At 38.4% G+C, this 11,017-nt stretch overlaps 1 protein-coding gene across 1 annotated transcript in view; it reads left to right on the forward strand.

Annotated features, from left to right (window-relative positions):
* LOC106812573 (serine/threonine-protein phosphatase 4 regulatory subunit 3-like) overlaps positions 1 to 11,017 on the forward strand; it is a 47,207-nt gene that overhangs the window by 9,778 nt on the left and 26,412 nt on the right. The window contains 3 exon segments of the mRNA XM_014816474.1: positions 1,265 to 1,507; positions 2,325 to 2,380; positions 7,673 to 7,771. Of these exon segments, the coding sequence (XP_014671960.1) occupies positions 1,357 to 1,507; positions 2,325 to 2,380; positions 7,673 to 7,771 (306 nt within the window). The 5' untranslated portion in view covers positions 1,265 to 1,356.

Below are 11,017 nucleotides of genomic sequence, written 5' to 3' on the forward strand. Positions count from 1 at the left end.
TACGTTTATAATCGTAGCAACAGACCTCAGATGAGCCCAGACGCTCTGCGGCTCTTGTTTGAAGGAGTTGGAAAAAGCCCCGGAAATAAAAAATAAATTATTTTTTCCCTGTGTCACATACTGGTCATGGTTAAACTGAGCACAAAAACTATCAAGTTGGTAGTTGTGCTTTCATTGTTTATTCTTGAATTTAGTGAAGAAAGTGTAGGATTATATATGTGATCATATTATCTCAGCTTTATACTTCCAGTCAAGCTATTAATTTTAGGCATGGATATGAAAGTTAGTTTATACATGCACATTTCGATATGTTTTGTGTGAAGTAAGCTTATTCGTAAATCATTAAATGCATCTGTTGGCTAGAGATACAGGGTTGTCATAGATATCAGGCAATCTGGCAATTCATATCTGATTGGTAATTAAAGGTAACTACGCATGTGTTAAGCGGCCTCAATTCACAGGTGAACTCGGTCAGCTCGGAAATGTAGACAGCAAGCTGTGAAACATGGCATGAATGTGTTGGAATTGTTGAAAGCAAGCACAGCTAAAAGTTGAGTCTGTCAGAGGGTTTATGGCATGTCGTAAATTAGCTTCAACTTGGAAGGCATGTTGAATCTGATGTGCATTAAAAGCCCTGGGATATTGGCACTGTGCCAATGCCTTTATTATGATTTTGTTGTGATTAGCCTTTACGTAGCATCAGATGGTATGTAGATGGGGCCATAATAAAAAATATTGTTTGTTTGCCCTCACCCGACCGACCCGCCGAAAAGGGACCAACTCAAAAAAATTTATTGATCTTTCCCAATTTTTTTTTTTAACAAATTGTATTACTGTACATTATATAAATCTGTAGGCAATACAATATATGTACCAAGCAAAAAAAATATTCAACATAAAAGGCATCTCCACACAAGCACACACGAGCATGTAGACACCATGCTGAATTTGTAAAAAGACCTCTTTAAAAAAAAACTTACCTACCTACCTACCCAAACTTCAGCCTGGGTCGGGTGAGGGCAAACAAATATTTTTTTAATTGTGGCCTGGCATACCGATAATTGGGGACCTGCCTTTTCTCTGAACATTTTACTTTCACTGTGTAAACTATTACAATACCGATTTTTATTTTAATGTTTTCATGTGCATAGATAGAAGTGCACGCGTAGTGCTTTTGAGTAGGGAAACCTTTTCTGTAAACATTTTACTTTTGCTGTGTAAACTGTTACGATACCGAGTATAACATTATTTTAAATGTTTACAGGTGCATAGATAGAATTGCACGCGTAGTGCCGTTGAGTAGGGACACCAGCTGGCAACAACCTCTACCAATGTAGCTGTGTGGCAACACTTGCAATGACAACAGACACGAGCACGAGGCGGCGTGTGAAGCTATACACACTGAACGATGACCGACAGTGGGATGACAGGGGCACGGGTCACGTGTCGTCCTCCTACGTCGAACGGCTCAAGGGAATGTCCCTTCTTGTCCGTGCCGAGTCTGACGGTAATGTCATACAGTTTACAGTGCGCAGTAATAACTAAACACCTAGAGCCAGGTTTCGAGCAGAATAATCATGTGCTTTCGTTTTGCGTTTTGTTTGTAAATTCTGTTTTCTGCGTAAGCTGTGTCTTCTGTGTTTTCATGGTTAAACGTTGGAAGATTTAATTTTTAAATGATAAGGAGAGACTTAGTTTAGTAGGATAGCCAAGCTTGAATATCCACAGTATTTCATGAAGTAACAAATCCATACAGAGTCAGACAGCTTTACTAAAATCCCGATTGACGTGTGTTTGGAAAAGTGCTGTTGTTACTTGACAAGTATTTAATGCTATTTGGCCATTTTTCAAAAATTCTTGTAGTGTATCAGCTGCATTTTTGGTGCAATTTAAGGGTAGTTATGACTTGGTATTGAGCTGCATTACCAGATTCCCAGGTTTTGTTCAGAAATTCGAGCTCTGTGCTAAGTAATTCCCACAACAATCTATCTCGGTTTTACTGGTATTCGAAATGTTGTTTACGCATGGTTAATGTCATTTTATGTGTTTTTACGCAGCAAGTTACGACACTATTAAACAACTTGTAATCACTGACTCATTGAAAGTGGTCAAATGATGGAAAAGTTAGGATGCATTATAATCACAACAAGCACTAAACTGAGATATAAAAATTTAAGAAATATTGTATTTAAATCGCTGGCTTTTTGAATTGTTGATTAGCAGGATGTCTATTCCTAAACTTTAACTGAATCAAGATAGTATATTAGTATATTTAAGTCATTTTAAAGTATTAAATTGAACTATTTATCTTCTGAACTTTACAGGATCCTTGTTGCTTGAATCCAGAATTCAGCCTGACACAGCCTATCAAAAACAACAGGTAAGTGTGAAGGTTAAGAGTGCAGGGTACATCAAAATATCAACAAGAGCAATAGGAGATAGCAAACCACCACAGCTTAACAGTACAAAAAAAATCTCAGATCTGTATCCGGATCACCACCAAAATTGAATCGATTGGTTGTTGGCCCAAGACAAACCCGTCCAAAAATTTTTTTATCAAAATCCGTCCGTAACTTTTTAAGATATCTTGTTGAAAGACAAACAAACCAACAAACCAACCAACAAACAAACTAACAGGGGTGAAAACATAATCTCCTTGGCGGAGGAAATTGGGTACAACGGTGACTTGATAGTAATGGATCAATTGTGAACTACAGAACCAAGGGATCGCTGGTCCTCGCTGATAGTATACTGAGTTATCGATGGTTTTCGATTGTTGTGATATTTAAGCAAAATTTAACCGTGCCAAGCAGGGTTCGAAATTTGGCTGAAAATCTAGTGGACAGCAGGACCACCAACTTTAGAAAGTTGGTGGTCCGCTTATTTACTAGACGTGAGTAACAAAATAGTATACAAAAATAACCATTGGCATTAACAGCATACATGTAACTTAGAGTTGGTAAAATAATATATCTCAAACTCTAGGAATGTCGGGGGAGCTTGTGGGAAAGGTTTTACTTTCGTTTTTCTTCTCCTCAGTCCACGGTACCCCCATGCATAGATCAATGCTGCCGCACATCCGCAAAGTTGCAAGTGCCTATAGAATCTTGATACAGTTTACATTGCTTCTAGATATCTAACTGAATAAAAATAGTCCACTTTCTACGTAAAGAAAAGTGACGAATTCAGTTAACAGCTTTGATTATGTGCGTGTCAGGTATCACTGGTTGTGCCCTCACTCCCCACAATAACCCCTGCGACATATGAACTTATTGTTATGCGGTCATAGAAACACTGGCGTCATGCCGCAATCGATTTCTTAGACTGTCACGAGGTTTTGTTCGTGTGGCGAATCATGCGTTGAGGGAGTTCATGCCCTCGGCTCTAGATGTTTTGGATACCCTGTCTACACTCAGGAACGGAGCGTATTAGAATGCGCTCCCGTTTCCAAGTCTGTCTAAACAGCCGTTGCGATAACCGATAACCGTAGTATTTCAGCGTAATATGAGGGGAAAAAGTGGCAGTTTCGTAGAAATGGTGGCCGAAGCAAAAACTTGGTGGCCTCGGGCCTCCGTGTCGGCACTAATTTCAAACGCTGGTGCCAAGTCAAGTAAGTAAGTAAAAACTTTATTTAACGAGGGTAAAACATGTTAGGTACAGACACAATAAAATGGCGCGGACCTATCTACCACATAGCCGTCTCTCAGCAATAGAACAGTTAAATATTAAATAAATACACAATAAGATTGTGTACTGTGTGCTGCAGTGACTAGGTCAAGTTTAGTGTAGTGACCCGAGAAGAAGAAGAAAGCACATTTCACCTAGACTAGGGGGTCTGTTGTCAGAAACGTTGTAAAGATTCATGAGTAAAGTGAAAGCTATGATATACTTAAGACGACAAATGTTAAGATACGATAATGTGATTGACAGTAACATCACAGCAACACGTGAACTTACAATAATTGAAACTCGGTAATTTTCTGTTAGAAGGTAAAAAGGTTTGTCTGGATGAGTATAAAAGTTCAAATTCAAATATGGTTATTAATTGTGCATGGTTGTAAGACATACATGTTATGATGGTTAATCACATTAATCACAATAATATTATTGATGATAACAAGTCATGATAGAATTTTTATTCCGCATTAAAAGTTATGATATCATAAGGTTAAAGCATTATGGCTCAATGATAATCGCCGCGTTCACACGTAGCAAGAAATTCGGTATTTAGCGTTCACGCGAGGCAAAATGCGCGGTCTAAGAAATACGGTATCTAGTAAACAGATCCGGTATTTGTTGAAATACGCGGCTTCCCAGACCCCGAATAATTTGCCGTGCTTGAGAAATACCGGATCTCTTGGACCGCGCATTTCCTCGTGTGAACGCTAAATACCGTATTTCTGAAGCCGCGAATTTTATAGACTGGTCTGCGCTCGACAGTTCCAGTGTAGTGGAACTGTCGAGCGCGGACCAGTCTACGTATTTTATGGGCAGTTGGTGCGCATTGCATTGTTTATTTCGCATTGTTTGCTTGATTGTTACTAAAGCAGCTTATAGCTTGCAAATACGGCATTTCTGGAGCTGCGAATCGGCGTGTGAACGCTCGGTCGCGTATTTGTCTTAGATTCGGTATTTCGCAAATACCGTATTTCATAAATACGAGGTCTCGTGTGAACGAGGCTAATATCGCAAACGAGCAATCGGGGTGTTAGCCAGGAAAAAAAAATCGGGGAGTCTCCCCATCTGAGCGAAGCGAGGATGCTGCGGGCGCGAAGGGCCCTAGGGGGAGGGCCTTACTTTGAAATGGAGGAAATTTAGTCTGAAATACCAAAAAGTCAGGAATCTTATATGATTTTATATTCTTATAAGCACTGTTGTCAGTTATACAAGGTGTATTATATATAAAATTGGGCCGCCCTCATGCCGTCTCTATCAAATTTCATCCGTCTCATCCAAGAAAAGGCCGTCCAAAAGACGGGTAGACACACTAACTCTGGCTAACACACTGAGAGCAATTCATAATTATTTGTTTTTGCACGTGATTACAGAGACACGTAGTGTTTCCAACGTTTTTTAATGTAAAAAATACAGGTTTTACCAATCAATAGTAATTATAATATCCATATAATTGTAATTTTGTGTGTGTAATATTTCTCCTTTAATCGTTGTTTGATAGTTGGAAGAGGGTCTAGCATATCATTAATTAAGTTACGGAAAAATTTATTAGGATTTTTCATTCTAATAACGTATGCGTCTGTCAACGATTATGTTAAAAATATGAAGTTATAATATATAAAAGTTAAGAAATCAGGGTTCTCTCCTGAAATTTTAGAAGGCATATCGGGCAATCCGGCGATTTATCCCTGATTGCTAATTAGGGCTATTATGTACGCTCGTCGTAAGTGGCCCCAATACGCAGGTAAACTCGATCAGTTTGGAGACGTATATATCAAGCTATGAAAACACAGCATGACTGTATTGGGATTGTTAAATGTAAACACGGTTGGAATTTAAGGCATGTCCATTAGGCATTTCAGGCATTTGTTGCAAATTGGCTGCAGCTTTTAAGGCATGTCAGACCCATCGTGCATTAGAGGCTTGGGGAGAACCCTGCTAATGTGACAACTCTTAGGATAACTGTTCCTAGTTTGTTTAGCATACGTTAACATAAATTGTGGGCCACAAGCTACAGACAATCTAGGCAGAGATATCTTGCATCAATAAATCATTTTATTCATTCACAGAGCGATGTTAAGCCGGGTTTGCATTAAATTATCGAAAAGTTGAGGAGTTGATAAACTTTTCAACGTTCCATCAATCTTTCTATCAGATGATCAAAGTTTTTATGTTATTGACCGCGAGTCAGAAAACGCGTTAACGTTTCACCCGCAGTGTGCGTGCGGGGCGATGTGGATCCGCGTTTTTGCATGTATTAATTATTATTGAGTGTAGCCCGTGTGGTGCCGATAGCAAAAATGTACGTGCAAATAATCTCCCCCTGGGTGGAGGGACACACCTGAATCCCTGATTGCTATTATCGGAGTGGTTGAGTGGCAAAAAGTTGATCAACTCGCTGACTAAAAGTTGAGAAAATAGAACATGTTCTAATCTCTCAACTAGTTGATAGCAACTTTTACGTTTACACTGCCGATTTCGGTTGATTAGTTGAAAAGTTGATCAACTCGTCAACTTTTCAACTGGAAGTTGATAGTGTAAACCCAGCTTTATACAGAGTAAGTAATAACATTTAAGTGTAGTAATAATGATACACATCATTGCAATAGCATGTATTTCAGGTTATGCTGTACTATTGTAATAGTGAAATTGCACCCAGTAATCAGCCCTATTAAGGGCTACAGGGTTTCTTCGGAGGGGAAATTAGACAACGGCGGTAATGGCCAGTTTGGGGAAAAAATTCGCTTGATGGATTTAAAGACGTGCCATAGGCACGCATGCGGACACTGCAGGTGGGGGGGGGGTAGAGAGCTGGAAGTCCCCCTCTCTCTGGGAGGGGGATTCTGGGGGTCTCTCCCAGCAAAATTTTAAAAATTTGAATGTTAAAAATTGTTACAGGAGCATTTTCACAACGGCGATGTTAAATTTGACAACGGCGGTGCGCCACTGTGCCTCTCATGTATAAGAAACCCTGGGCTATAGACCCTATCGTCATCTACAATGTGCAAAAGGCACCATTGTGTTAATTGATATAGAGTTTTTATGTGTTTCTGTTTGTCGCTGTGGGTTTGCTTTAGTTGTCGTCGTAGTGTGTGATACCTGATATGACCTATTCTTGAATGGCTCCCTGCAACCTCGGTCATCGCATAGTTAATTTAATAATACAATTTACCCTTACGTAATATTATATGGCACATATCTACGAATGTACTGTAACTACTGTTTATTATTTTTAGAGCTAGGATCAGTTTGCATCAACTGTCTGACATGCATTTAGTGATGAGCAAGCTGTTAATTTGCCAAAATAGTGTTACAGTAAAAACCCGCGTATAAGAACCTGTATTTTTCCAGGTTAGCCTAAAAAGGTTCTTATATAATTGGTGTGTACTGGAAAATTAGGCTATTTAGGTTCTTATTTTCTTAAGAAAAAAAGGTGCTTGTGGCTGGTAGAATATTGGTGCGGTCCATTGTTTATAGAAAATATTCATATAATTATGTCTAAATGACTGCAATCTAGACAAATACAAACCCTATTCTAGGTTATCTTATTTCTTGTTAGAACAAAACTAGATTAGATTGCCTGATAGAGCTTGTTTTGGTTGATTTATAAATTATTTTAAAGTGTTAACTGAATTCTATCAGATAAGAACCTGTTTCAAATTTTAAGCTACAACAGGTTCTTATGTCAAAGGGGTCTAAATGGAAAATCTTAGCCTAACAGGTTCTTAATCACTAGGTTCTTATACGCGGGTTTTTACTGTACTATGCGTTGTCCTGTAAGAAATTAGGAAAATGGTATAATACAACTCTATAATCTCTTATTTTCTGAAATTGCACTAACCACATAGATTCATTAATTGGCCATACTGTTTATGGTAAATAGCCACTAATGTGTTACTCGAATTTTAACAATGAAACTTTGCAAAATATTTCCTCTTGCTATTTCTTTGGATGTTCTTTTAGTGAATGTCTAACCTGCTTATTTTGCTTTGCTTAGGACACGTTAATCGTGTGGTCAGAGACGGACAACTATGACCTTGCTCTCAGCTTTCAAGAGAAGGCTGGTTGCGATGAAATATGGGAGAAAATATGTCAGGTAAGTGGTTTTACATTTTTGCAGTTTCTTTCAATGTACACATTGCATGAAATTATTTTTAATGATGACCGTTGCAGTGAGTGATGTAATCCTGTAGGGGTTTAAAGGTATGCCCGCATTGCAATTGGCTGTCGGCCAATAAGCCAGTTGTGTTAGTACTTCCTCTGCACTAGTTTAGCTCTTTTTTTTTGTTCCCCAACAAACTATCAGATTACCTACCTTTTCAACTAACTGACCAAACCTTGCGGGGGATTACAAAACTAAAATCCACATTTTCTACGCGTCACACACGTTACCTTACGATGATATTCGAAATATGTGCTGTGCCGTGACAATTTCCCTGTGAGTAGTTACAGAGACAATAATGACTGATTTGATAAGTAAAATTTGAGTGATAAATTAACTTGTATGGCAGAGCGAGCAATGCTGAACCTGACTAATTGCAACACGTGTATACTACGTTCGTCCATGTGCTTTGCCATCTCAAGGTCAATTACACACGGTCAAATCTAGAATATCAAACAATAAAGCCAAATCAAAAAAAGGCAAATTACGTGCCAACTCCTTTTACGCATCCCGAAATGGAGTTGTATGCTTATTAATTTTATTCAGTGTCTGTATGTTTGGCACAGGTCTTTCTAAGCACACATCAAAATACAAATGCAATATAGGCAATTTTATATCTTCTTTGAATATGTGAACACTAAAGCAGCATCTTAGAAAGAGTATAATTTATCTTTAATCAATTCAGATAAATTATGATGATTAATTGCTAAATAATGGCGCTTGTATCTCGTAAATTTATAACATTGGTTTTAGTGTGGAAACGTTTGATTCACTCGACAAAAAAATATAATTAATCTTAATTTATTTAAAAACAGTTAAAAACACACAAAGTTATAATAAGTTCATGCCAAACGCTATTGAAAGATACATGCGTAACACGTCAAGGGAGGCAATAATAATAAAAAACGTCTAAAAACTTTCTTGTCTAATTGTGCTGACACATCAAACTAAAACATCAAACAGACAAATCATATCGTGCACCGACGTGCATAATTGGCTAACGAATTACAAGGTGTGAGTATAAATAGATTGGTGACAAATTTGCAAAATTTGCATTTGAGTGTTGCTATATATATATAGTTTTGTTGTGTGTAATATCGCAGGGTGCGGTTGTGCGATACGTGTTGTGTTTGTAGGAGTTGTTCTAAAGTGGTTGCGAAGCCACAAGATTTATTGATGCTCGTGTCTAACTCGTAACAACACTGGGCAGTGCCATGGGGACATCATGTTGTAACTCCGGCCCTACATCTAGCCATCATGTAAATCTCCTATTTTGTGGTTTTCTTCTGAACTTATCTGTGTATCAAATATTTTCAGTGTGAATTCGTAGCATCTTTCGCAACCATTTCTAGGCTAACTGTCTGTTAGGAAAGCTCTGTTGAGTCTGGTATTTGATGTTTGTTTTTGCACATTCGCGATGTAATTACACGACAATGTCAGATGCTGTTTGAATACCTGTGGGAAACATCGCTAATGAAATAAAGATGAAGCGAGATGTGAAGGATTCACAGTAATTAGCATACGCGCATATTTAATTATATATTAATAAAACAGCAGTGTTAGTACTGTTACAACATAATGAACATAATTTGAAGCTGCGATGGTGATTATTGTAGATCACTGTCGCAATCTTGGATAATTTGATACACGTTTTCGTGTTTAAAAACGATGGGAAGCCTCACATCATTGTATGCATCACGTTTCGTATCCATGTACAGTGTATATATATATACGTGTGTGTAGTTGATTGCTCATTCTAACACTGGCAGTCAAGTTAATGACATTAAATACTTTTATGTTTTGAACGTAATTCTCGTGGCTATGCTCAGACGTAGAAAACGGCGTGAACTTAATTATGATGGCACATTTTGACAATTTTCTTGCAAGTTTTTTTTTCAATAAAAAGTACGTATTCTCAACACAAAATAAATTCATTTAGATGAGAGACTTTCCTCAGGTAGTTTAAAAAGCAGCCATTTAAATTGACTACGTCACGAATTTTCTATAGGGTATATTTGTAAAAAAAAAAATTGTTGCAATTTTTTTACATGAAAAGTAAGTACTAACGGCACTAAATGTATCCTCAAATTCTTACCTGGTAAGACTGTTTCTCAACTAGTTAAAAATCCAATAAATAATAAAAAATAACACATTAAATGCTTACTTACTATGGGCTATGTATGAGTCACGAGTGTTTGTTCACATCCAATGGAATAAGTATGATGCAGCAATTTAACCATAAGAAGTTAACAGAATCACTTACATTTTGTGAAAAAATGGACATAATTTTTTTACTTTTACTATTTATGGTGACGTAATCACTTTAAACATAGCATACAATTTCGGCGTGTGCTCACTCAGTGAGTGTCAACCAACACACTGAAACTGAATGTCACTTTCAGTCTACCTGTAGCCATTTGCAAAGTGCACCGCGGAATTCTTCAAGTTATTATATGCCTGCTTATTAATCAATATTTTTCATGTTGCACATTGAGCGGCTATGTCTGAACGTTCGAGGTGGAAAGAGCTGCTGTTGTGCCTGCGCATACGAAAGGTCACTTTGTCTTTTTTTGAACGCGCTGTGCACTTAGCTACCGTCCTCGGTCATGTGTAATGACATTTGTCAGTTAAATATCGCGAACATTTGACAAATTAGTAAATCTAAAAATAGCAGTTTGTGTTTCTCGATCGCGTTGACTAACGGGTACAGTATATCTCGCCAGATTTCAAGAAGGGTATCATGTTGCTACGGTACGTAGTACGTGTGTGATACTCGGGGAGCCTCGTGGTAACTTATGACATGCTAATGGAGTGAGTAGAGTGCTCGTCAGTCTAGCTAGGCTGTGGTGACATTTGAGGCTTTCAACTTCGTGACTAGCTGTGTAATCCTTGTCTCTCTTACTGTGTGGATTTGCTAACCCTAAGTCCAGTTGGCTTAATGGAGTGATGGGGTGGATGGAGTCATTGGAGTGTTCGCTGCTCACATGCGAATGTTTCTCCCACGCTCTACCTTTTAGTTGGCGTTTACGTGCGGTTACAGGGGCACCGTTGAGTGCTTGAGCGTACTGGGTGGCGGAATTTCTCTGCTATTATATCAGAACATTCCCACCCACCCCACCACCGCCACCCCCACACATCACACCACCCACCACCACCACCACCACCACCACCACCACACAC

This window comes from Priapulus caudatus, unplaced genomic scaffold (assembly GCF_000485595.1).
Source record: "Priapulus caudatus unplaced genomic scaffold, Priapulus_caudatus-5.0.1 Scaffold663, whole genome shotgun sequence".
NCBI lineage: Eukaryota > Metazoa > Priapulida > Priapulimorpha > Priapulimorphida > Priapulidae > Priapulus > Priapulus caudatus.